Source organism: Orbicella faveolata, unplaced genomic scaffold (assembly GCF_042242905.1).
Source record: "Orbicella faveolata isolate gen_17 unplaced genomic scaffold, um_ofav_v1 contig_34, whole genome shotgun sequence".
NCBI lineage: Eukaryota > Metazoa > Cnidaria > Anthozoa > Scleractinia > Merulinidae > Orbicella > Orbicella faveolata.
The window spans coordinates 18,854,219-18,881,543 of NW_028301563.1; the positions used below are offsets into that span (position 1 = coordinate 18,854,219).

Consider the following 27,325-nt stretch of genomic DNA (forward strand, 5'->3'; position numbering starts at 1 on the left):
TTTGTGCATGGATGGCATGACTTGGCACTTCTTTGTCACGCAACAAATCAAATCTTTATCGAATTTGCATATCAATGCAGCATTCATAAAAATTAAGCAACCATGACCACGTTTTGTAGAATGAAGCGAAGAGTATTCTAGATATATAGACTCTAAAGGCCAAGAGGAAGCAAGGAGTATCCTTTCTAAAACGAAAGTTTGGTACTTGAGTGCTTAAGGTAGACAGCCGTTTCCACAAGAAATCGGTCAATTTGAATTTTAGAAATACTGCCATGATCGTTACGACCTTCTAGATAATGTAATAGTCACATTTTATTACGAGTGAATGTGCGCGTCATCCCTGACCTAGTTGATTAGTTATGCAAAGAAAAGGGAGACATTAGGCAAGTGTTCAACAGGCTTTTCATAGTGAGAGCTCTTCAGCAATACTTAAATATAAAATTGATTCTTCTCTTAGCCTGAATCTTGCAGATGTATGGGTTTTTACGGTGACAGAATGTTAGAGACTTAAAATATGCGAATTAAAGCCAAGATTTTGCTTTTGAGCGCGGCCGATATCAGGACCGACATGCTGAGGTCTACGAAGGCGGTCGGCTTTTTTTTTTTTTTTTTTTTTTTTTGCGAACGTTGCGAAGGCAAAGTAATCAAATCGTACTGCAAGTCATCCGTCTACAGGCGCAACTGGAAAGCAGAAAAGAGACAGTGAGATTCATATTTCTTTAAAAAGATTTATTTTCGAGTCTGGCAATATGCAGTTTCTCCAGTTTGTAGACAAATCTATTTTTACAGGTTTTTTAGACAAATCTATCTGAAACCTGAAAAAGACCCAAACAAAGTCTTGTCAGGTATAACAAGAGAAAATGGGCATAATTATTTTCTAAAATGTTGCGTTTCAAGTTACGATGACTGTACTGTACATCTAGGACTACTTGAGAACCAACATTTAGCTGGCATAGCGTAACAAAGACATGGCACAAGCCTCAACCCTGACTTCTTGTAGGGTTCATGCGATGTTTATGCAAGACTCATGCAAAGCTGACTTTTGGGGTTGGATCCGTTAGGTCTCTCAATGCTAAGCTTGTTCAGTGAGGCTAACTATGCAAATTGAACAACATTTACAAAACCTCCCACGACAAGAATATGTTAGACTCTCTTTGACTGATGACCACAACTGAATTGGCGAATTGTTAAACTGACACCGGCGGACCATCTGGGTTCCGAAATCACGAAATTAAAAGAACACTTTCCAAAAGGAGAAAACGTTGAGGGTACGGTAACATTATTAAACTCTTATAAGATATTTCAGTCGTCGTCTGATCTCAATTATTCTACCTCTCTATTCCCTCCTTTACCAGGGGCTTAGAGAGAGTAAGGTAAACGAGAGGAAATCTCGAATTGAAACGTGCTCGTGTGAGTGGACCTCGGAGGGTGGAATAGGACTTGGCTAACTGCCCTCAAAATCGGTCATACAGGTTAAACGTCTTATCTGGTTAAATTTCCACCCTTCACCTACTCATATTAAAGTAATTAGTCAAACTGATCATCAGTGTCGGCTGTTTAAAGTTAATCCGGGATTACACATGATAAGCTAAGGCGTAACCGGAACTGATACTTGGGAAGGGTCTCAAGCATCTGTCACGTATCAGCGGCAGATGAACCATCTCTTGTTTTCAATTCCCTTGGAGCTGGTTCAAAACTGATCTTATTTAACCAGGTTTCAATTGCACTCGTCTTTTAACTATGTTGACTTATACCACCATCTCACTTCACTGTTAAAAAGACTACATATTTCCTCGGTCTCGTTTACAGAACGCCCAACGTAACTCCCCGCACGAACTGTTCGGTAATCGACCTAAATCAAACTCAATCGAACTTGTCGAATACTTGGTTCGATTATGTTTGGCAATCGAGCTAAGTCGAACCAAGAAATGTGCGAGGGCTCGATTGTGAAACATATCGAAAGAAATTGAACTTCTTCGAATGTTGAAAGCATTACTCGAAGTAGACAAGATTTCTGAAAAGTCTTTAGCAAGTAAGAACAACAAAGAATTGAATAAAACGAACAATAGAAATTATGTAACAAGAAGCTAAGAGCAACGCAGTGAGCTGAAACGAGGCTGGTTCAACAGTATAATGTTGAAAAGCGTAGCAGCTCTCGTCCCCCCCCGGGGGGGGGGGGTAGGGGAGGGGCAATTCATATATAAAAAGGACGGAGCCGCTAAGAGGTACCAAGATCCTGTTTGGTGGGAGTGGCTTGAAAATTTATTCTGCCCTAAAAGATACAAATCATCCATAGCACATTATCTCTTGCCATATTTTTTTCGGCTCAACGCCTTGAAAGGTACTGCAAAAGCTTCCGCTGTGGACCTTAGTGAGGCTAAGCACCCTAAGAGGTAGCAAAACCGCTTTGTTTTAACCCCTAAAAGGTACGAGGATCACCCCGGTCCTTCTTTAATTTGGGAAGCCCCCCCCCCCCCCCCCCCACCTCCTTCGGGCTCTCGAAAGTTTGTAATTCTTTTCATTGTCAGCAGCTGTTTTTGTTCTTTGGGCTAGGGACATTGTTTCTGTTGTTTGTTCTATTGTACTCTCAAAGCCATTCATGATGTGAGACCTTACGAGAGCTGACTCCACACATAATGTTCTTCGTAAGACAGCCTAGAAAAACAAAACATTCAGAAAGACATTATAACTCCCGTTTTTAATCGAATGTATTCCAGATTCGACCATCGAACTTATTCGAACTCAGTCAAAGTGCGATTGCGTTCGATTAATATTACTCCATTATATTTCTTGTGAGAGTTTGATTGTGTCTGATTGCCGAGCTCTATCGAACCTAATCATTCGATTAAGTTCGATCAATCGAACGTTTGATTTAGTTCGAGCAGTTAAGTCGAAAAATGCGACAGAGGGGCTCAATGACGTCAGACATGATTGCCACTCACGTCATTCTCGCTACTAGTGCCCGCGCGTTTTGGATCAGCGGTGATTGAACTCGCAACGCACTTGACAAAATAAACAATAGCCCTTTTCACGGTTAATTCTTCTCACTTGCATTACAATGTAATCCAATGCGGATGCGAGGCAATTTCGGGCGAAGACTACAAAATAGCCCGAAATTGCTTCACATACATGCTAGATTTTATTGTCATGCCAATGAGCAAAATTAACCGTGAAAAGGGCTATTGGAACCCAAAACGTATGGTTCCGGGTTTGATTTGCGCTTGCGCTAAAGTGGAAAATAGAATCAAGAAACTGTCATTGTTTAGTCATTCTAACTAGTATATACTTCCACCACGCAATTTAATCCACCTTTGGAAGTAGTTATTTTCATAGCAAGAGAACATCAATGACGTGACATCCGCTACATCCACAGTTTTTTCGGTGAATGAATATGTTTAGTAAACGCTACCTGTTCACTTCTGAATTTGGACAAACATAAAGATATTCTAAACGATGGTCTGTCAACAGCTGTTTCTTTATTCTTTCTTTTTTCCTTAGAGACAATTCGCAATTTTTATTTGTTTGACTTTCCGCTGTAATGAACTATAAAAGATATATCAGAGTAGAAAAATATGCTATGGCGGGTGATGTAAATAGCGAGGACAACAAGAGCCAGGAGTGTCTGACTGTCTCTACATCTTTACTGAGCATCTCTCAGTTTCCAAAAAATGACAATAGAATACAATAAAATAAACTACTACGAAAGTCGCAAAAAACTACACGAGCCAAAACTACTAAAGTCGTAATGTCTTCATCTCTGAGGAATCATTCAATGAAAAGATATAGCCACGGTGGCTAGCATACGTTAGTTATATAAGACGACATTCCCCTCTTTCGACTCGTTAGAACGTAAGTTTTCTCTAAACACGATATTTACATGAACGTGGAAGAGAATATTTTTTGCAATTGCTGGCTACTCAAGCAATTACTAAGAACTTGAGAAAATGGAATAGAAATGGAAACAGAAATAGAATTTAGAAAGACCATACTTAAAATGTGAGCTGCAATACGAAACCGGAAACGAGCAATATATTAAAGCTAGTACTAATGTGATATTTAAAGGAGTTCAGTCACAATATTTGGGGTTATTTTGGCCATGCACAAAATTACCTTTAAATTGAAGTAAACTTGAAAATAATTGTTTACTAAGGATAGAAAAGCACTTACGAGATACTGATAAACCGACAAAGGAACAAGGATGGTACAGGATGGAGAAGATTAACACAGATTGTAAACGGCGAACATGAAAAATTTAGGCTAAACGTTTCAAGATGCGCAAGGCGTGACCTAATACTCTTCTTGCTGTTCATTTACAGAAAATATCCATTCATTTGAGTCCAAAATTGATTGTGAGTGCTCATGCAAATTCTGTTATTGAAAGTCTTTTGCTGAAAAAGGAATGTCCAAAAGTGTAAATGATTGTCGTTTCGTGACAACGAATTTTATTTCGATCAAAATGAGAATACATTTACAGCCAATGAATGTCAAAGGAAGGTATTGTTTATCTTTTGATGATTTTGATTGTTAATACATAATCAAGTGTTATTCTTGAACATTCCTTACGCGCAGATGAAGGTCATATTGGTGTTAATGAGAGTATATTGACCATAATGAAACAAATGTGGACTCACATGAATAGATATTTTCTGTAAATGAATAGCAAAAGGTGTAGTAACTCCTTTAAGATACCTGGTCTATATCGAAAGAAGCTGTTGCAGGGAAACCGGAGAAAACATAGGGTATGTCATCTCAATCAGATTTGTGCTTCTTCTTTGAAATGATTTCATCCCAGTCTGGATAATACATCTCCTTCATTCTCTGCGCATGCTCCTCAAGATTCCTAGCCTTGGACTTGGTAAATTCAGCAAAAGGACTTCTGGGTAACTCCCAAGTGGACGTAGCGATGAAGGCGAATACTGCAGCGTCAGCCAGGCAAGGTTTGTCTCCAAACAAGAATTTCTTCTGGCCTAGAATTGCTGACACAGCAAGCAAATCCCTCTCAGCTATTCCATACAGGTCTTGTTCGGAGTGACGACCAATACCGTGTGACCAGAGGTCTCTTCTGAACTTTCTTTGCAGCCAGTAAAATAGCAGATATCTGATTGGGAGGGAAAGATGACCGAAGAATGATTCTCGCACGGATCCGGCATTATCAGATAAATAACGGTAGTAAGCAATGGCCCTGTCAACGAACAACGAAAAAGAAAGACAGTTAATGTAAGTTAATGTAAGTCTTAGCAGATTTGGAGGCATTCTTCACGGAGCTCGTTTGACAATAGGGGAGGGAAAGTACGATGTTCTTAGTCGACATTTTGACGTCTTCTGAGATCTATTACTGAACAGACGCACGGCAACATTAGAATCTACTTGTTTTATATAATGCCGTAATGATTCGATTTAGCGTCCTCCTTTCATAAGCGCCACCTTTCCAAAAAGCATCCCTGTTCAAATGTGTTTTTATTAATAGGGGCTCCTATTTCAATAAGCTTTCCCATTCAAATAAGCGTCCCCTTTCCGAATAAGCACCCACCCCCCCCCCCCAAATGTGTTGATGAATAAGCGCTCCCTTTCCAATAAGCACCCCTATTTTAATATTATAATATTTTCACGCGACAAGTATTCTTTTGACAAAACATATATATTAATGACGTCATCCATGCGTCTGTTCTCCAATTGATCATAAGTAAGAGCCGATCAAAATGTGAGAATATTTCGACATACCATAATTATAAATGTTAATTGGTTATTGTTACTCAACATGCCAATATTTCTTTACAATCATGGCAAAAACTTATTAGAATCTAAGTGGAATTCTGATGTCTATTGGGACTAACTGGTGAGTTATATCTCATGGTCATACAGTTGCTGATTTTATATTTGATGTAACAGACTCAGTCATTCCACAAAACCATCTTGATACTACATGTGCAAGGTACATCATTCTGTAAACAACGTCCTCTGCGGTCACTTAAAATGTATGCCGAATCGCCAGTGCAATATCATAGAGCAAGATATCTATATTACCTTATTCATTATTATATATTAATTTTCATGCCTTTATCTTTCTAATGATTGCCCTCTCAATTGTAGCCTTTAAACTCTCAAATATAGTGAAATTTGCAAACAACTCTCAAATGTAAACATATCCCCACACAGGTACACACTGCGGATCTATTCTAATTAGTAAGCTAGGCATTGTATTGTCACGCTTTACTCACTGTTGAACAATGGAAAATAAATCGTTTAGAAATAGCGAGCCGTGACTGGCGAGCCTGCAGTGCAGGCGTTTTCCGTGTGTTCGCGAGTTATCGGTATTGTTGTCTCTCTTTTAGCCCCAACTCTACTCATTAGGGCCCCTTTTCGTCTCTTGCGAGATGGCGCTCATCTTATCAAAATGCGTGCGCTCGCTCGCCAAAATACGTCTGTATTGCAGGCTATGACTGGCGCTGAAAGGCATACACTCATTAACATTTTGCAAATCAAATAGCGTGTAAAATTAATTATTCATTGCTTCTTTGGAGTGATTATGTAATAGTATCGGAAAGGAAAGGTAGCCCTCCTCCAATGTCACTTTCAGCCATGTAACACGGAGCCGTAAAAGAAGGTTGGAAGGTTGTACCGTATTATGTGTATTTAAGACTACGCGGCGTCGAATGAGTGATGCTAAAACCTGCAATACTGGCATTATTGTGTTTTCCAAATGCTTGCCTTTCAGTATCTGCTAAATCTGAGCGTTATCGGTTTTCAACATTTACTAACGAGGATATGCCCTGACCCCATCCTTGAAGGGTACCTCCAACAATAAACGGAATCTCAAATTGAACACCACATACTTACCAATAAGTGTTTTCCTCCAGCATGGTGCGGACACTGTGAGCAATGGCTTTCTCTGTGGCACTCAAATGAGAATCGATATCCACTTGGAATTCTTTCGTCAGAAACTGAATGCAGAAATTCGAATCGGAAACTTCTTGACCATTCAACTCGATCCAAGGTACTTTTCCTTTCTTGGAAAAGTTGAAACCGTAATCATTTACAAACGGAATCTTTGCCATACGAAGGAACGTTTCCAACTTGAGACAAGGCGGAGAACCGTTAACCGATAATTCCGAGGGAAAGAACTGGTGCAACACGACTGTACCAGGCATCGCGGATTTCTTGTTCTTTTTTCTTCTTAATTTCTTTCCCAGAAGATAAATGGCAAAAAATGCAACCACAGTAATGCCAGCATATGCACATATCTGCATGGTTGTACTGCCGTAAAACACACTGATACGAGTCAGTAGTTATCGTGATGGGTCACGCAAAGTCATAGAGTGCATTTACATTTGCTGCGTCACGCATCGTTAGGGAGCTCAGTAAAATCTGGAACGGACACAGCATGGACAATAAGCGGAGAGCGGAACAACCAAAAAAGGGCACAGTTTAACTTGGGCATGCTGCTCCCTTAATTTTGAGAATAATTTGTATTTGGACTATACAAAAGCAGAAACCATCACAACGTAGGATGATTTTTTTGAAGGTGTACTACGTTTCGGCTGGCCAAACCAGCCTTCTTCAGGTACAATGAGAATTTTACATTGGGACGTGTTTTTATGTCGCATATTTTCGATATACCTGACATACGTAAAACTAATTGACAGTGTAAATTAAAGATAAGCATACGATAAAATAAAATAATAAAATAACATAATAAAAGGAAACAATTAATATGTTTCCTCGCGGATGTTCAGACCATCGGGATGAATTGTTCTGCCTTTTTGAATGAAAAAAAGCTTCCCTGGTCTTACGGATAGAGTCTCGGTTGAAAAAGAGTTTTTCGATGGGGATTAATTGCATGCTTTTTAATTTAAAAAATCATCCTACGTTGTGTCGGTTTCTGCTTTTGTATTCTTCATTTCACACGTAAAGCCGATTACATCAACATTGATCCAAGGTATACAAGCAGAATCATCGTTCCGGGTTGCTTGCTTAAACAATTAATATTATTTGGACTCCATTCGCTTTACGGTACAGCAGTGTAACTCAACCATAAAAATAAAAAAAAAAAATTAAAAAAATGCAAACAAATAAACAAACAAACAAGCAACAAAAAACATAAAAACCACAACAAAAAACAAAACAAAACAAAAATAGTCACATCATTTAATTTGTTTGTTTCTCGGCCTCGGTCGGCATGATCACATTCATTCTTTTTTCAGTATTTTTAGGGTTTCCATAGCCTCTTCCCCCCCCCCCCCCCCCCCTCCCTCCCTCTCCCTAAAAAGGCAGTGGTTTTCTGGTTGGATATTTTTAATTTGTTGTTTTTTTCACGCAAGGGCTACAAAATCTACAAGTTGATATTTTCGGCTCAACTTTGCTATTTCAGTTGCTTTCAGTCTTGAACAAGACAAAAGGAGTTTGAATTCCATGCCTTAAATTGCCATCTATGAACGAGGGGCTCTCCGAGGCTCCACTCACTTCCTGAAGGCCCAGTTGCTAGTGTTTGGAGGCTGCCAGACCAATACACTGCTACCAAAAGAACCTGTAAAGAAGGTGTCAATGGAGTACTGGCGATTACGCCCAACGGTTAAATTTTTGTCCCTTTCACGGCTAATGGCTAAATTTTTAGCCGTTATGATTAACTGAAGTTTTCATAATTAATCAAAACTACAACAAAATTATCGAACGTGATTGGCTATCAGCGGCCCGATTTGAGCATTAATTGGACAGTGTACGCGTCATGCTTGTAATTGGACAGTACGCGTCATGCTTGTAATTGGACAGTACGCGTCATTTTGCGCGCGCTGTTGCGGTGCACTTTGTTGAGTAAACTGCTGTTGTTTTCGGGCGCTTGCTTTAAAGCGGCAGTGGTATCGATTAGGGCTAACCAAGTGGCTCGTTGTCCTCTTAAGCATTGCTTTGCTAGTTTCACCAATGTACTAGATCAGACTTTTTTAACAGGAAATCCCACAACGACCGGACGCCATCCATCATGGCTAGTCTGGCCGCATGCGTTCTTTGATCACACTACCGAGTGTGACTATTAATCGTGATATCAGGCTATAAACTCGACCCTTTTACAATAGCGGTAGCTTAAGGCAAAACTGCTGCGGAGTGAAAGGAGGGGACATATTCATGTATCTTCCTGTTGTTTTATGTTCTGCAAAACAAAGAAAGGGAAGAACGGAAACATAGGTAGCAAAAATGAGATTTCCTGATCTCCTTTCATTGAGGGGGGGTAAGAAAGCGCTTTGAACACCGCAACACCGGAAAATAAATAAATAAATAAATAAATGAAATAAAATAAACAGTAAAACACGCTAAATTTAGGTCTGAGAAAGGTCAAACAAGAAACCCCAGCACCGCAAATAATTTAATTGCACCGAACACCGTAGCGTGAAAAACACAAACATCGCACACCAAAAAGTTTGAGATCACCGCAACACCGAAAGGTGGGATTTTATTTACCGCATCACCGCATTACCATTAACACCGCAACACCGCAAAGCCCCATGTCACCCTTTTCATTGATTTTCACGCTTTCCTTTCAATTACTAAAAAAAAGAAAATTAAATCGAAATGTGCAAGTCTCCCGTGCTCCAGCACATAGTAATTGCTAAGTCGAGCTTTGATCATGACCTGATCGAGCGTTATACACTGAGTAGAGTTAAATACCTCTAGAGGAATAGTCATTGGAATCCCGGGATTGCAATGAACTTGATCATTTGCAAGCGAAGGTTTTCTTTGTATGCTGTATCAGGATATGATTTAGGTACACTCTTTCTTATATAAGAATTTTTTTCCGACCCATGCTGAAAATTCTTGTGTTTCTGCCGATTTTAGGCTGAAAATATTTTTGTGAACATTCCTAGATTACGGCGTATGACGTTTCCTTTTAAGAGTGTATTGGGGTATCAATAAAAATATCCGGTGATAGATGGCGTTGAAGTAATTTTGGAGCCGGCCTGCAGGTAGTAAAGCCTGATATGGCACACATTACTTCTTGCAGAAATCTTATTGATTAGCATCGAATATACGGCTAGTGCTGTTTTTGATGTTCTTTGGCTAGTTTTGCCGTTTAGAGAAAGGAAGAATTTTATACGGTTTAGCTAACAGTTTTACACTTAGTATTTTATAAATTTTCAACAGAAAAAATATATTCTTTTCAAAATCTCAGCTTCAGCTTTATCATTAAAATTTTCTGAAAAGTCGCAAATTTCAGCCTCGGAATTCTTATGAAAAACAGTGCTATAATATGAGTGTACCACGTTTCGAATTGCTGTGATGCATGCTGTGATGTGATGCATTATGCCCTTGCACATGGAGACTGACCTGATAAAGTTTGTAAAAGTTTGGTTAAATATGTGTCTTCATGTAAATAAGATTCATTTTATATTTCATGATAAAAAGAGGTTGGAGGGAAGGCTTACATAATACAAAATCATCTCGTTAACAAATACGTTTTCTCATTAAAGAGTCATGTCTACAGCGGAGGGTACATGAGCTGATGGACGTGACCCAACCTATTGCGAAAACGCACCACTATACAGTCTCGCTTAAACGCACTTTAAAGCAGTTCCTTTTCAGAGTTCTTCCTTATTTCGCATATACAAGTACGACTGGAAAAGTCATTCGTACAAACAGCCTTAAAATGCGTCCTTTTTTAGTAATTCTAAAATGCAGATGCTACGCTTGTACGCAATAAAATGTCATAACAAATCTTGATGAATGTTTACATACAGGGATCAGGTTATGTGTTCATGAAGAGAACGTCAATCCGATTGCATCTGATGTCGTGCCTAATGTAATATTTTGGAGCTAAAAATACAATGTTATAGCATTATCCCCCTTTTGATGCAGCTTGCCTGTTTCTGTCCGTGACAAAACTTTATTACAGGTGTAATCAAAATCCACACATCTAAGAGATTCGCACTTTTACTAGCTAGCGATTCGCTGAAAACAAACCCACATAAACAAGCTGAATATACAGAGCAGGAAAGCAAAACGAAATACAAATAAAGTAAGCAAAAATGACGAAAAAATAACGAAACTTACAAGATTTGTGTGGCGACTACGACGACTAAAACATAATGAAAACGACAACTAGAAAACTAACTGCAGAGGAAGCTACACCAAACAATAGAAACAACGGATGAAAAAAATGTACACGAAAATGTGAAACGTTACGTAAACGAAAATAACTGACGAAACTAATTAGAATAAGAAACACAGGACAAAAACACAAATTTTGGTGACTTTAAGAAATAATTAAAGGAACCTGAAAGCTGTTCTTAATCTTTCGTTGTCTTTAATGTGACAATAAACTTCATAAAGGTTCAATGAAACTTTAATCGGTGTTTAATTAACCTTAAGTTAAACTTTAAAAACTAAAACATTTAGGTTACCATTAAGCAATCTTTTTTTATTTCCAAAACGGACCTTAAGGTTTTGTACCTTTAAGGAAGAGTTAAAGTAAACTAAAATCCGTATAATCTCTTTTGACATCTTAAATTAGAACATGAAAGTTGGTAAACATAGTTGAACTTTAATCAATCTTTAATTAACTTTTAGTAGACCTTAAACAAAGCAGATATTGTCCCACTAAACTTCACAGCTCGTGACTTCCGATAGAGAATTATGGACCCGGCGTTCGCGCTCGATGAAGCTAAAGGTTACGTTTATTGCGCTCATTGTGATAATGTCGTATCGCGTTCGACCTACGAAAGACACGAAAGGAAAAGGTACTCAGTTTTATCCGATAGCACCAGGCAATCTACAGTAGAGTCTTGCGATTTAGATTCTGGAACATCAAGCTCTTCAGACGATGAAGGTTAGTAATTTTAGATTCGTTTAGATCTCCTGGACATGTTTGAAGCATCTTCGCGTTTTAGCGAGTGTGTTAACTCTCCAAAAAAATGCCTCCTTTTGAAACTTACAGAAAGAAACCTTGATGAGCAATCAGTGCCTGGAAATTCCACTCAGGAAGGACCAAACTCTGTGCAGGTAATTAATGTACTGTTTGAAATGTGCACGTGGCACGCCATCAAGCACACGACTAAAATACACGAAACATTTTTCCCACTGCCACCAAGCCAAGGTTAAAAACTTGATTTTAGTACTAAAACGCAAAACACTAAAATATCAGCATGTATGAGATCCCTTTTTCCACTCAGTCTTGACTGATCTTGATTCGGGGAAAAGACCTTTGTGGTCTTTGTCTTTGTATTTAGTATCCACCGTCCTGAATTATGCGTGGTAGGCAGAAAACATCCGGCCCGGGCAAGGCTTTTATTGTATTTTATTGTTTGTTTCCCCGGCAACGAATTGAATAAAGCGAGCGACATCATCCACCTCCCAGTTCCACATTGCTTAGTAAAATTTGTCTTTGCAGCATGAAGACTATGGTGGCGTTCGTTTTGAATCAATTCAGAATGAACTATCTAGAATACAACGTTGTTTGACTCATAAATCACTGAGGAGGGCAGAGAAGTAACGAGAAGATCTCAGAAACGTTCGGATGGAACCTTAATGCCGGGGGGGGGGGGGGGGACTTCGCACATGAAAGGGTGAGGATGCTCGTCGGAAATTTTGAATTAAACCCCTCAAGGAGACCAATCATGGCGTGGCTCAGGATTTTTTGCTCAGCGTTTTGCCTTGAACACCCTAAGTGAGACCAAAACCCGAAATTTACACCCCTAAGCGAGGTGACGAGCATCCCACCCCTTTCATATGCAAGTCCCACCCCCCCCCCCTAACCTCCCCTCCGCCGGGGCTAAATGAATCTTTCCGGGGACCGATGGCGTAGATGTCTGTAGTAGCCAAAATGACCTTAAAACTTGATTTGAACCCCCTTCCAGTTAAGTCAGTAATTAACAATCACTTCCATTTAATTGTTTTAAATATATAAATTCGGAGTTACTGATCAGGAGCCGCGGTTTGATCACTGTTTTCGTCATTCTGTACTCGTTTCAGTCCGAAGACGACAACCAAAATGATACAGCTTCCCCTTCAAATGACGATGAAATTGAAGATCCGGGTAGCAGCAACAGTGATGACCACCAAAGTGACGAGAAGTCAAGTTCCGATTGCGAGTCCGAAGAAATCTGGAACGGGGTACTACCCGAGATGTTGTCCAGAGACATAGAAAGTGCCCCGCCGCTTCCCGAGTTTCAGCGCCGGCAGACACCATTACAGAAAGTGAATTCACTGATATTTTGGTTTGTTTATTTTCTGCTTATCTGGCAAGCGACTTGCCATCTGAGTGATAATGGAATGGCTTGGTTGCTCCGGTTCCTCGTCTCATGGCTCAAGGTTCTGGGCATAGAAATCTCAAATGAAGTTTTTGAGAAGATAATATTGAGCTTCCCTGGATCACTCTACCTCGTCAGACAATTCCTGAATTTTGATAGAGATAACTTTAACAAGTTTGTGGTTTGCCCCAAGTGTACGAAGCTGTATAAATACGATTCCTGCCTTACGATGGTGAACAATCGACAAGTTGCCAAAACGTGTAGCAACACTTATTTTTCCAGAGGGAGGAAAGTGAATTGTAATGCTACTATTGTCACGCGAGTTACTCTTCAAAACGGTAAATCGTGTTTTTACCCAATCAAATATTATTGCACCAATAGCATTATCGAAGAGCTCGAAAAATTTGTCCAGCGGCAAAACTTCGCCTCGAATTGCGAGTTATGGAGGAAAAGAGAGGTGGGGGAACAAATACTTGCTGATGTATATGACGGGAATTTATGGAAGGAGTTTCAAACCGTTGGTGGAGCAGATTTCCTGAAGAAGCCCCGGAATTATGGCTTTATGTTAAACTTTGACTTCTTTCAACCAATGACACGTCGGAAAGATTACTCAGTTGGGGTATTTTATTTGGCAACTTTAAATTTACCTAGAGCTGAACGTTTTAAATGGGAAAACATAATTGTCATTGGCGTTGTTCCTTCACTTGATCGTGAACCTAAAGATCTGAACGAGTTCTTGGAGCCAGCGGTGGATGAACTTAAGGCCTTGTGGAAGGGCGTTCGTTTGAAGTCTTCTCTAAGCAGATTTGCTTTAATGTTCCGTGCTGCAGTTATGTGTGTTTCCTCTGACGTTCCTGCAACTCGAAAGATCTGTGGATTTAAGAGTCACTCAGCAGTATTTGGATGCTCGCGTTGTTTAAAACAATTTCCTGGTGGCTTTGGGGAAAAAAGGGATTATTCCGGATTTGATCGAAATCTGTGGAGGTCCCGTACTAATGAAGACCATCGTCGACAAGCTGTCAAAATTGCTAAGTGCAAAACAAAAGCCCAGCGAAATTTGCTGGGTCAAAAAAGCGGTATCACGCACTATAGCATCCTACTTGATCTTGACTATTTCGACGTTATAAGATTTTGCACCGTTGATCCGATGCACAATCTTTTTCTTGGGACAGCGAAAAAGATGTTCCAACTATGGAACGACATGAAATTATTTTCCCCGAGTCAACTGACAGACATCGAGGACAGAATCAAATCATTAGAAGTACCTGGTGACATCGGTAGGCTCCCAACCCGAATAACCAGTAATTCGGGTTCATATACGGCTGAACAATGGAAAAATTGGACACTAATATACTCTATTTATTGCCTTAAAGGTATCTTACCGGAGGATCATTTCAGATGCTGGCAAACGTTTGTTTTAGCTTGTAAATACTTCTGCCAGTCGGCTATTTCCAAAACCGACCTGAACATTGCCGACGGTTTGATCCTGAAGTTCTGCAAGTCAGTCGAAAATTTGTACGGCAAGCATGTCGTTACACCAAATATGCATCTGCATAACCATTTGAAAGAGGTTATACTTGACCATGGACCGGTTACGAGTTTTTGGTGCTTTAGTTTCGAACGCTTCAATGGTATTTTGGGCAGCACACAGACAAACAAAAGATCTGTGGAACTACAACTCATGAGGCAATTTCTAATGTCAAGGTATTTGAAAGATATGACGCTACCCACAATGTATCAAGATGAGTTTCTGCATTTGTGTTTACCAACAAGTTTGGGAAGACACGAGGGTGAAGAAATGTCCCCATCAGACTGGTCCACAGGTCACGAGTTTAATAACATTGCATCAACTGCGTCACTAGATGGCATAAACTGGAGAAATTATTCAGGTGTAACCACACCTTCATGCTATAAACTAGTTCACTTGGACGCGGATGATTTGACTGTGCTAAAATCAGTTTACCAAGTCATGTACGCAAACATAGATATTGTACCAAGTGATCTCGGGGAAAGCATACACAAGTACGGCTCTATAAAGATTTGGTCTACCACCTTCGGATCTAAATTGCAACCAAGAGGGATACGTTCAGGCCAAATTTTAGCATCCTGGCCCGCAAATAATGGTCAAGTCCTGAAAGAAACATTCTGTGTGTCTGCTGGCATTGCACAGTATTACTTTCGCCATTCAATTAAGCTGGGAAATGATCATCTCACACACTACTTCGCTTGCATGAGATGGTATATACCCGACGAGGACACAAATAGTTATGGGAATCCTGTCAAAGTTTTCAAAAACAAGTTCCAGCCAGGAGGACCATGTTCATTTATGCCTGTTCAAAGAATCTTTTCCAGATTTGCTACTGCCAAATTTGAACAAGGGGGGAAAAAGAAAATTGCTGTGTCTCCCATCATCAGAAATGTTCATTTATAGAAATCAGTTTAATGAACTGCAATCTAGTGAAAAAGTATATGATCGCCTTTAATTAAGTTGAGCATTAATTATTGTTTGCACGCGTGATCACGATAGAAATCAAAAAAGTCTCTTGTTCGATTGTCAATCCAAAACAGAATTTCTACAACTTTGTAATTACAGTGGCCTTCTTCATATTGTAAATATCTTTATATGCAATCAGTCATGGCCCATAAACATAATGCTACAGCCTGTATATAAGCAGTAAATTCAGAACTTAAGTGAACCCTGTTACATGAACTGTGTGAATCAAAACTACAAACAAAAAATATATACAATCGTGCATCTCGAAATTGCAAATAGTCATGCGGAAAAGCTGATCAGATAAGAAAAAAATCAGCAAGCCACAACGGTAATTATCATTTGTTTTGTTGTGCTTTTGGTTATCCTTTGATTTGGCTCTAATTAGTGGATACATGTACACAATTGACATGTCAATTGGCAAGTCACATGGTTCAAAATGTTTCAATTTGCTTATTTACCCAAAAGATTTCTATTTCAAATGGAAGTTGCCAAGCCTCAATGAATTTCCTTGAGATGCCTGAAAAAGATGGAAGAAAAATGAATAGTTTTGTAACACCCACTGGCAAATAGCACTAAACATCACCATCAAACATTGTGTAATCTAAGTATTTAAATAAGTTATATTTTTGAATAAAACACTAAGGAGATGTGTTTTAAGAACCAAAGTCACTTGGTGTGAATGTGGTCTCCAGTGTGCATGCCCAAGTCAAAAATGCCATCAAGCACTCACAAATGTACTAGCTAGCAAAACTGATCATTGCGTTGGTTTGAATGTGGTCACTCGTCTTGACACAATTACGCATAAAGATCTGGCACAAACACTGTCACTCACAAAATGTACCAAGTATCAAGATCTCCCATTGTGAAACCCTTAATCAGTAAATTGTATTGTAATTTACAACACAACAAAGCTGCCAAACTCTTCATTTGCATGCCAATTAGGAATGTGGTCACTCTATTACAGTCCAATTAAGCTTTACCATCTCTCAGTCAGTGGCAAATACATGTAGTACTAACCATCAAGATCAAACATGTGTAATCTAAATTCAACAGTTCTATTTTTTAATAAACCATCGAAATGTGTTTTAAGAACCAAAGTCACTTGGCGTAAATATGGTCTCTGGTGTGCATGGCCAAGTGAAAATGCCATCACGCACTCACAAAATGTACTAGCTATCAAGGTCTGACAATATGAAATTAACCAACGCCATATCATTCAACAAAACAAACACAGGTCAAAACTGACCATTGAGTTGGTTTGGATGTGGTCACTCGTCTTGATCCAATTAAGCGTAAAGATCTGGCACAAATGCCTTCACTCACAAAATGTACCAAGTATCAAGATCTCACAATGTGAAACCCTTAATCAATAAATTGTATTATTATAACACAAGAAAGCTGCAAAAATCTTGATTTGCATGCCAATTAGGAATGTGGTCACTCTATTACAGTCCAATTAAGCTTTACCATCTCTCAGTCACTGGCAAATACATGTAATACTGACCATCAAGATCAAACATTGTGTAATTTAAATTAATAAGTTCTATTTTTGAATAAAACAATGAAACGTGTTTTAAGAACCAAAGTCACTTGGTGTGAATGTGGTCTCCAGTGTGCGTGGCCAAGTCAAAATGCCATCATCTCACTCACAAAATGCACTAGCTATCAAGGTCTGACAATACAAAATTAACGGCCAACCCCACAACATTAAACTAAACAAACACAGGTCAAAACTGATCATTGCCTTGGTTCAAATGTGGTCACTCGTCTTGATACAATTAAGCGTAAAGATCTGGCACAAATGCCATCACTCACAAAATGTACCAAGTATCAAGATCTCACACTGTGAAACCCTTAATCAATAAATTGTATTATTATAACACAAGAAAGCTGCAAAAATCTTGATTTGCATGCCAGTTAGGAATGTGATCACTTATTACATATACCAATTAAGCTTTACCATCTCTCAGTCACTGGCAAATGCATGTAGTACTGACCATCAAGATCAAACATTGTGTAATCTAAATTAATAAGTTCTATTTTTGAATAAAACAATGAAATGTGTTTTAAGAACCAAAGTCACTTGGTGTAAATGTGGTTTCCAGTGTGCGTGGCCAAGTCAAAATGCCTTCACCTCACTCACAAAATGTACTAGCTATCAAGGTCTGACAATATGAAATTAACGGCCAACCCCACAACATTAAACTAAACAAACACAGGTCAAAACTGATCATTGCCTTGGTTCAAATGTGGTCACTCGTCTTGATACAATTAAGCATAAAGATCTGGCACAAATGCCATCACTCACAAAATGTACCAAGTATCAAGATCTCACACTGTGAAACCCTTAATCAATAAATTGTATTATTATAACACAAGAAAGCTGCAAAAATCTTGATTTGCATGCCAGTTAGGAATGTGATCACTTATTACATATACCAATTAAGCTTTACCATCTCTCAGTCACTGGCAAATACATGTAGTACTGACCATCAAGATCAAACATTGTGTAATCTAAATTAATAAGTTCTATTTTTGAATAAAACAATGAAATGTGTTTTAAGAACCAAAGTCACTTGGTGTAAATGTGGTTTCCAGTGTGCGTGGCCAAGTCAAAATGCCTTCACCTCACTCACAAAATGTACTAGCTATCAAGGTCTGACAATATGAAATTAACGGCCAACCCCACAACATTAAACTAAATAAACACAGGTCAAAACTGATCATTGCCTTGGTTCAAATGTGGTCACTCGTCTTGATACAATTAAGCATAAAGATCTGGCACAAATGCCGTCACTCACAAAATGTACCAAGTATCAAGATCTCACAATGTGAAACCCTTAATCAATAAATTGTATTATTATAACACAAGAAAGCTGCCAAACTCTTGATTTGCATGCCAATTAGGAATGTGGTCACTATTACAGTTCAATTAAGCTTTACCATCTCTCAGTCACTGGCAAATACATGTAATACTGACCATCAAGATCAAACATTGTGTAATTTAAATTAATAAGTTCTATTTTTGAATAAAACAATGAAACGTGTTTTAAGAACCAAAGTCACTTGGTGTGAATGTGGTCTCCAGTGTGCGTGGCCAAGTCAAAATGCCATCATCTCACTCACAAAATGCACTAGCTATCAAGGTCTGACAATACAAAATTAACGGCCAACCCCACAACATTAAACTAAACAAACACAGGTCAAAACTGATCATTGCCTTGGTTCAAATGTGGTCACTCGTCTTGATACAATTAAGCGTAAAGATCTGGCACAAATGCCATCACTCACAAAATGTACCAAGTATCAAGATCTCACACTGTGAAACCCTTAATCAATAAATTGTATTATTATAACACAAGAAAGCTGCAAAAATCTTGATTTGCATGCCAGTTAGGAATGTGATCACTTATTACATATACCAATTAAGCTTTACCATCTCTCAGTCACTGGCAAATACATGTAGTACTGACCATCAAGATCAAACATTGTGTAATCTAAATTAATAAGTTCTATTTTTGAATAAAACAATGAAATGTGTTTTAAGAACCAAAGTCACTTGGTGTAAATGTGGTTTCCAGTGTGCGTGGTCAAGTCAAAATGCCTTCACCTCACTCACAAAATGTACTAGCTATCAAGGTCTGACAATATGAAATTAACGGCCAACCCCACAACATTAAACTAAACAAACACAGGTCAAAACTGATCATTGCCTTGGTTCAAATGTGGTCACTCGTCTTGATACAATTAAGCATAAAGATCTGGCACAAATGCCGTCACTCACAAAATGTACCAAGTATCAAGATCTCACATTGTGAAAACCTTAATTAATCAATAAATTGTATTATTATAACACAAGAAAGCTGCCAAACTCTTGATTTGCATGCCAATTAGGAATGTGGTCACTATTACAGTTCAATTAAGCTTTACCATCTCTCAGTCACTGGCAAATACATGTAGTACTAACCATCAAGATCAAACATTGTGTAATTTAAATTAATAAGTTCTATTTTTTAATAAAACAATGAAATGTGTTTTAAGAACCGAAGTCACTTGGTGTAAATGTGGTTTCCAGTGTGCATGGCCAAGTCAAAATGCCATCACGCACTCACAAAATGTACTAGCTATCAAGGTCTCACAATACAAAATTAATGGCCAACTCCATAACATTAAACAAAACAAACACAGGTCAAAACCGATCATTGCCTTGGTTCAAATGTGGTCACTCATCTTGATACAATTTAGCATAAAGATCTGGCACAAATGCCGTCACTCACAAAATGTACCAAGTATCAAGATCTCACATTGTGAAACCCTTAATCAATAAATTGTATTGTTATAACACAAGAAAGCTGCAAAAATCTTGATTTGCATGCCAATTAGGAATGTGATCACTTATTACATGTACCATCCAATTAAGCTCTGCAATCTGTCAGTCACTCACAAATAGTACCAAATATCAAGATCTACAGCTGTAGTATTGTTTTCTATCTAAAAAAAATGCTGTCACTCATGAAATTTACCATTATCGAGATCTTACCTTGTGAAACCCTAATTATCAGTGAATCCTACATGTACTTTGAAAACACAAATTCAACCAATATGAATTGAATTTGTTTACATGATTAATGTCTCACTAGATGTGCTGAGAATTGTTTAAAAGGCATGGCAATATGTGCCTTTAACAAAAAGAGAAAATAACACTTAGATGAAACAAAACTAAAAAACTAAAGCATTCAACCAAGCTGACAGTGCATTGAAACACTGCTCTGGCAATATGTGATGACTACTAAGACCACTGCTTAAATATTACCTTCAAGGATCTTCATATTTTTTGTATGCCATAAATTCACATTATTGAATCCTACCTTTTTATCCAAACCATTCATCCCCCAAAGGGTTTCGTAAGAGTTTAAGCAGCTTCCTTTTGTTTTCCTGAAATCTGTAAAATCCCACTAGAAGACGATCATGCTTTGGATCAGGATAACTATAACGCCTCTGGACTTCGGGATCATTAGGGTCAAGATAACAACCTTGCAGAATATCACTACCAGTTTCACTTTCACTGCTATCCTGTCCAAGACAGCTGTCATTGTCTGTGCTTGTTGAAATCTCATCATCGTTATTAACTTCTTCACTGACTACTTCTTCTCTTTTCCTTTTTAATCTGTTCCTTCTCCTTTTTAAGTATTCCTTGCGTGCACTTTTATTGTGCTTTCCCATTCTCTTAAAATAATGAAAACAGATATACTAAAAATAGGGCTCATCCTTTTCTGCATTATTTTTCGTATATTCTCAAACTACGGGACATCAATTTCCTTGATTAAGAGATCAGGACCATTCCTCTACGGTTTTAAGCTATTTCCTTCCACTTAAAGTTTAAGCAATAGAGAACTTTTTCCATGTTTACATAGTCTCATCTAAACACAAGGAGGGTAGGGAGAATTCGACAGTTATGCAAACCCAAGATGTAGTTGAGGGTAACTTTCGAGAATTCTCCCAACCTGAGTACTCCATTGCTTTTACCGGTATAAAATAATTCTCAAAAATATGCGCGAATCTAAAATGTCACAACCCCGTTTACATACTCTCATCTAAACACACCTATTGACCAATGAGAGCCCGCATAGTAGCTCAGTTATTTTGTAAAATGCATTATTTGTGACTGGTGTGACCAATGAAACAGATCAGAGTCACAAGAGGAAAAGAAGTTGTTAGAAGGAAAACTTACTGGTGCTTAACATTGACCCAAAAAATTCCGGCAGAAATTTTGGTTAACAGTCAAAATTAGGGATCAGACAGTTAAAACCTGTAAAATCAAGCAATTGTGCACTACATGTACCTCAGGAGGTAGTGCACTATATAGTGTTTTCGTTTGGAACAAGAAAATCAGAAATTCTCTGTATCATTCAAAGTCAACGTAACCAGTTTTTCTTAGTAATGGTAAGCACCCCGTGTGCAAACCTGGTTGATCAGTGGTGGTCACTACAACTAGAAGAAAAAGTAGTTTAAATTGGTGCTATATTTCCCTTGTAATGCCCTAGGGTTTGGATGGATGTCACTTGGGCTTTCATTATGAGTAGCCACTAGCTTTCTAACCGGACCAAGAACCATACACTTGGATTTATACTGTATTTAATATATACACTAATGATGAGAGCATGTCGATCTCAGGTTATGCAAGCTTACTTCTTTAGTCAAAAAATTGTCCATGTGCTTGAAAAGCTTCTGAAGACATGTGAAGCGGCAAATTAGGAGTATTATCCAAGAATAAATGGAACTTACCTTAAAACTATCACAGAGGAGAGTAAATTCAACGCTCTTTGACCTGATTTCCCGCCGAAGATCAAGCGTAGTAGAGAAGGCTCGAGTTTCGGGTTAATAAATGACACTGGAACTTTGACATTGGTTAGTGATCACGTGAAGCACTAGATTGAGGCACCCGTAACGGTAGTTCAAATAAATTGGCGCGCTTTTTCGGCGAGCGTTCTTTACTCTTCGAGGTTGTTAGCTACATTCTTGTCTTCTCCGAGTTTGCAAGTCCTTTTTTCTTCTTTCAATATCTACGACATTTGGGTCGACTTTACATTGGAGATCAGCCAACCAATACCTAGTCATTGTCGACAAGCAGGAGATCGAGAATCATGGTAGAGCGAGTTGATGTACTCACGGACGTTCGAGCTAACTTGTCCGACGAATGCTTGGTATTATTGGAGGAAGTGATAACAAGCAATAGAAAACTTGCCGAGGAAAACAAGAAGCTCAGGGAGGAGCACGAAAGAAACAGCAAAACTCATGCTGAAGTCCTCAAACGGATCGAGCAGCGGCTGGAGAGCCAAGGAAATGCTGAAGCGGGAAATGGTACTCGAAGACGTTTCCATCGTCGAAGACAGACCACGCGAATTGTGGTACCAGCTGCATGTAGAGTAAGTGAAAAGTTTACGCATGAAATTTAAATTTTGTTGGATCTTGTTTGCATGAGAATGAAATCAGTGACCCATATACAGATCGAACAAATTCGTTTGAATGATTTCTATTGTTTGGCTCTCGAGTATCATAATTAAGGACTTAAGCTTAATTAAGACGGAAATCAAGTGAGGTTAACTTTGAATTTTTCTGCTTCTCAGCCTACGAAATACAATCTAAAATATAAATTCTCAAGACTAAAGAAAAAACTTTCCTTTTCCATTTTTTTTACGTATGCGTATGTGACACAGTTAATTTGGCGCGCGAACGAAATTATGCGTGCATAATTGTTCAGATCACGTGTTTTTTGATTTACCTCGGGCAAGGTTGAGGTTAATGTAGAATTTTTTCGCTTCTAAGCCTACAAAATGAAATCAAAGAAATACGGTTTCATGACTTCACTGAAAAATTTTTCCTATTCCTTTTTCTTTTGACGTAGTTGTTCGCGTTTAAAGAAACATAACGTAATTGGGCGCGCAAATGAATTATGTGTGCATAATTATTCAGACTGTTAAGTGGTGGTCATGTTGTTCGGTTATTTTTGATTTACCTCAGGTGGAAAGTTATTATTAAAGTAACTTTTTGACAGTAACAGGTGGAAACTTACTATTAAAGTAACTTTTTTAAACATTTTAACATCCATTAGACAAATTCCAGGACCATTAACTAAATTTCTCTTGACCAATAATTCTTGTTATTGAAACCTAAAGCTTATATCTAGTGTTTGTAGCCAATAAAATGTACACTCTGAGTGGCTATTCTTAGGGCATTATTCTTTCAAAAGGCCAACGGGCCTACAAAAACAAAGCAAAAGGTAATTGAAGAAAACATATTGCTTTTTCCTGATTATGGTAGTTGCTGAAAAGTAGTTGCTCTTGAAAACTTTTGAAAAAATAAAGGAAAATGTGCCTTCAACTCAAAAGCTTAAAATTATTTTCTAATGTCGTAAAGGATCCTTGCAATGTCATTTTCAGTGAAACTGCTTAAAACACATGTCGCTTTGTCAAACTGCACCCTAAATGAACAAATAAATTGTACCATTAATAAACAAACTCAAAAGAGTCTGTTGTAAAATGCTAGTCAGTTGCACTAGCCTCTGTGGAAAAGAGGAAATAAATTCAATCCTAGAAGGCTGTCAACTGCAATAAACTCTATTTTTAACTGAAAGGTTTCTTTCTCAGAGATCAATCAGGAAAATGTACAAAGTTCTGGCCAAAAAAGATGACTTCCATGGCTTCTACCTTGATGAAGAGTGAGTAATTCAATGATATGGACATCTGATTTTACAAGGCAAAGTGTCTTGTCTAATACAACACAAATTGGGGAAAGTGGCCTCCTGTTTAAAATTTATACATGTGGGGTAACCTTAACAACACAGTCTGTAATCCTCCACAACTATGCTGGAAAAACGAAAATTGCTTGTCTTTATTTCTGCCTTGTGGCTGACATCAACCATCAGGCAGAGTGATAAAGGAATCCCTGTCTTGCAGAGTAATCTGCAATAACACCTACAGCTGTAGAACTATACATGATGTCCAAAATGTGTCTTGTTTTAAAATATCTGAAGTGCAGTGTTACAATGAAGCAAACTGAATGGTTTGTTGATGCTATATCTTTTTAGAGTAAGTTCAGAGAGCAACAAAATAATCTTTGAGAGGGTTATCAACCAAGTGCTTATTGAATATGGAGGACCAGAGAGATGTCCATGGACTAGGGCCATTATTGAAGGTACACTGCTTTTACCAAGGCAATTTATGTAAATGTACATTGTGTATTCATGTGCTTTAAACGTTGAAACTGAAACTTGTTCCATGCATGAACTTTGAAGGGGTTTAATTAAGGGCAGGGCACCAGGCAAATTGACCAGCTGTGAGGATGATTTTGCCCACCTCGTTTGACCACCTAGGGAAAGTTTTTCTACAAAGAAGTTCAGTTTATAAAGTTTTGCCTGCCTGCAAAAACCAGTTGCCCTCCTGTTGAAAACATTAATGAAACCCCTGCTGGTTCCATTGATTAGAAATGATTTCTGAAAACTTTTCTTAATCACAGCCATTACATCAAAAAATGAATAAATAAATAAATAAATAAATAAGGAGGTTGCCATGCTTGTTTGCATGCTATAGGGCTAATTCTAGAAAACCTGCAAAATTATTCCTAGGTTCAGTCCATCAATTCTCATCAAATAGTCATGTCAAACGATTATTGCCAAATATATATTTAAATAACAATTGTCTTTTCTGAAGTGTTTAGTCTGCATCATACATGTGCTACCACTTCTTTTTTTAACAGCTGCTTTGCAAAGATATTACCTGTCTTGTTACGAGACAAGGCGGCTAAAGAGCTCTTCTAAATATGAAGATCACAAAAGGAAGACTCGCAAGAGTGGCCGTCAAAGAGAGGTAGCTATGTACTTTGCACTTTAAGAAATGCCATCCAAGCTGTGAAGGCAGGTTCAGACTTCTGAAAAGAATATGAAATTAATCCAAAAAGATGGATGCTTGGTAGAAAACCACACTTTTTTTTCTTTTATTAATCCTTATTTGTTTGCCTTAACATACATACATGTAAACTCAGGCTATTAAACCTGTTAAATTTCACTATATCACTATGCAGCAAAAACACACAGAGTTATGCATTGGACTACAACAGATAAAGCTCTTTTAGCTACAACCCAGTGTGCTCAGAGAAATGAAAATATTGTAAACAAATTGGATCATGTGTACTAAAGGCATCCGCAGTCGAGTGTCGATCAATACCCTTGATCAATACTCAATCGACACTCCATCGACACCTCAGTTGACACTTGATCAACACTCCACCATCATCTCGGTCGAGTGTCAGTCAAGAGTCGACTAATTTTCGATCGATTGATATGAGTCGGTTGACACTCACACACTATCGACCGACTGTTGATCAAGTGTTGATAGTGTGTAGACCGAGTATCAATTGGGATGTCGATCAAGTATTGATCGAGATCTTGATTGAGAGTATCAATCAAAAGTATCGATCGACACTCAACTGCGGATACCTTTAGTACACATGATCCAACAAATTTATAGTTGAACAAAAGTAATTGAACAAACTCAAGATGTGGTTTGACTGTATTGTAAGAAGGTGAATATCTTACTCATCCTTTTATATAATTATGTATTTTTAGAAGTTGTCAAGACGAACAGCAGCCCTTGAATTGGTCAACTGGGCTGACCAGCATGAAAAGGGCAAGGCTGCAGAGATCCTTATCATGGATGCCATGAGCAGCGAGGAAAGCTGCTGTGAGAATGACGAGAATGGCAATGCAAAAGTCATGAAGTATGCTGTTAAGAAACTCTCATGGGAAAGCAGGCAGCTCAGGAAAATGAAAAAAAAGCTGGACAAAGCTTATAAGAAAAGGCTCACAAAGAGGGCAAAAGAAAGAATTTTGCCAAGAATTGAAGCAGAGGAAAAGTCAGAACGTCAGTCCCCAACTGAATTCCCTCAATGGGCTCTGAAAGAGTAGACATTTAACCCTGTAATGTTTCTCTCTTTTTTTGTATCTAAGGTTGCTAGTGGTCACTGGTTGACAGCATGACAAAGAATTTTAAAAAGCATACAAACCTTTATATGGTTTTTAAGAGCAGATCATTGTATTTTCATATTAATATTTGATGAATTTGTCATTGACAGATGAATGCTCATAGAGTTAATTGACATCATAAATTTGCATTTTTAGTAATAATTATTTATCCTATAGAAAATATACCATCACGAGAATACAAGCTAGAAACATTTTAGGACTCCAGTATGAAATAGCAACCAGTAACAGCCAACTGACAGATTTTCAGTCAAAATACTTATTTTTTTTTGCAAGATATATGTACAGCTACTTTGAAGTTATTCATACTTCAAAATATACAAGATTGCAAAGTTGATCTAGCTTCTTTAGCCAGTTATTCAAAATGGACCCATACTGTAGTTCTTTTGAAAGAGAGATTTCTTGTTATAGTTAAGAATATTTGATCAACTTGAAAATCCTCATTAATTATTTGTTAAGTCATTGTTCACTGGCAATCAGAAGTATTTAAAGGAAAAAAAGGGTCGAGGAGTAGACCCAAGCTAGACCTTTCTTGTACTCAGCTTTGAGCAACATTTATCATTGACATGGTTGAGTTGCCTCAGCAGAGGCTAGTGTAATTTGTCTGTTTTTAGAGAGAGAAATTGAAGATAATTCTCTCTGGATTGGAAACTTTTGTTGGTCCTGCTAAGGCAAGCTCAGTCAGAGTTGCATGTTTACCCTATGTGTCAGGTAGGCCATTGCCCCCATAAAGTGCAATCAGATAAAAAGAAAATGAAGAGATAGCATTTTTTTCTCAAATGACAAACAGGTGAATTCTGTTAACTTTGAATTAAGCTAACAGATATTTCGGAATTTTCTAATTTTGTAGCTGTTGATGGACAGTGTAAATGTTTTCTCATTATTTATTGTAAATTGCAATGCAGTCAGCAAATTATGTTAAAAATATCTCATGTGATGATAGAATGTAGAGGAACAAGAACCATTAAAAACTTAATAAATCAATTCTGATATAAATTGGGTTTCACTTTACTTTAGTTTGTTATGTATCCAGCAAAATGAAAAAAACAAAACAATTTGCAT

The 27,325-nt window shown here is 38.1% G+C and overlaps 4 protein-coding genes across 5 annotated transcripts in view; 2 read left to right on the forward strand and 2 right to left on the reverse strand.

The window, feature by feature from the left end:
• Positions 1 to 3,456: 3,456 nt before the first annotated feature.
• Positions 3,457 to 27,325, reverse strand: part of LOC110053351 (failed axon connections homolog) — a 44,826-nt gene continuing 20,957 nt past the window's right edge. Inside the window, exons 1-2 of one of the 2 annotated variants that reach the window (XM_089271148.1) lie at positions 6,838 to 7,897; positions 3,457 to 5,182 (exon numbers count right to left, since the gene is read on the reverse strand). In XM_089271148.1, coding sequence (XP_089127274.1) covers positions 4,750 to 5,182; positions 6,838 to 7,247 — 843 coding nt within the window. In that variant the 5' untranslated portion in view covers positions 7,248 to 7,897 and the 3' untranslated portion in view covers positions 3,457 to 4,749. Of the gene's footprint in view, positions 5,183 to 6,837; positions 7,898 to 27,325 lie in introns of those variants that run through there. The other variant, XR_016201331.1, reaches the window with a different exon arrangement.
• On the forward strand, positions 11,548 to 15,664 carry LOC149105136 (uncharacterized). The gene is made up of 3 exons (XM_089271120.1): positions 11,548 to 11,812; positions 11,921 to 11,985; positions 12,955 to 15,664. The coding sequence occupies exons 1-3, from the start codon at positions 11,620 to 11,622 to the stop codon at positions 15,661 to 15,663; spliced, it is 2,967 nt and encodes a 988-aa protein (XP_089127246.1). The 5' UTR covers positions 11,548 to 11,619; the 3' UTR covers position 15,664.
• LOC110055894 (uncharacterized) lies at positions 15,688 to 22,170 on the reverse strand. The gene is made up of 3 exons (XM_089271166.1): positions 22,012 to 22,170; positions 20,595 to 20,950; positions 15,688 to 16,243 (listed from the first exon to the last, which is right to left on the reverse strand). Exon 2 carries the CDS (start codon positions 20,947 to 20,949, stop codon positions 20,599 to 20,601), a length of 351 nt encoding a protein of 116 aa, XP_089127292.1. The 5' UTR covers position 20,950; positions 22,012 to 22,170; the 3' UTR covers positions 15,688 to 16,243; positions 20,595 to 20,598.
• LOC149105137 (uncharacterized) lies at positions 22,185 to 27,259 on the forward strand. The gene is made up of 5 exons (XM_089271144.1): positions 22,185 to 22,652; positions 23,874 to 23,944; positions 24,314 to 24,420; positions 24,982 to 25,091; positions 25,850 to 27,259. Exons 1-5 carry the CDS (start codon positions 22,371 to 22,373, stop codon positions 26,186 to 26,188), a joined length of 909 nt encoding a protein of 302 aa, XP_089127270.1. The 5' UTR covers positions 22,185 to 22,370; the 3' UTR covers positions 26,189 to 27,259.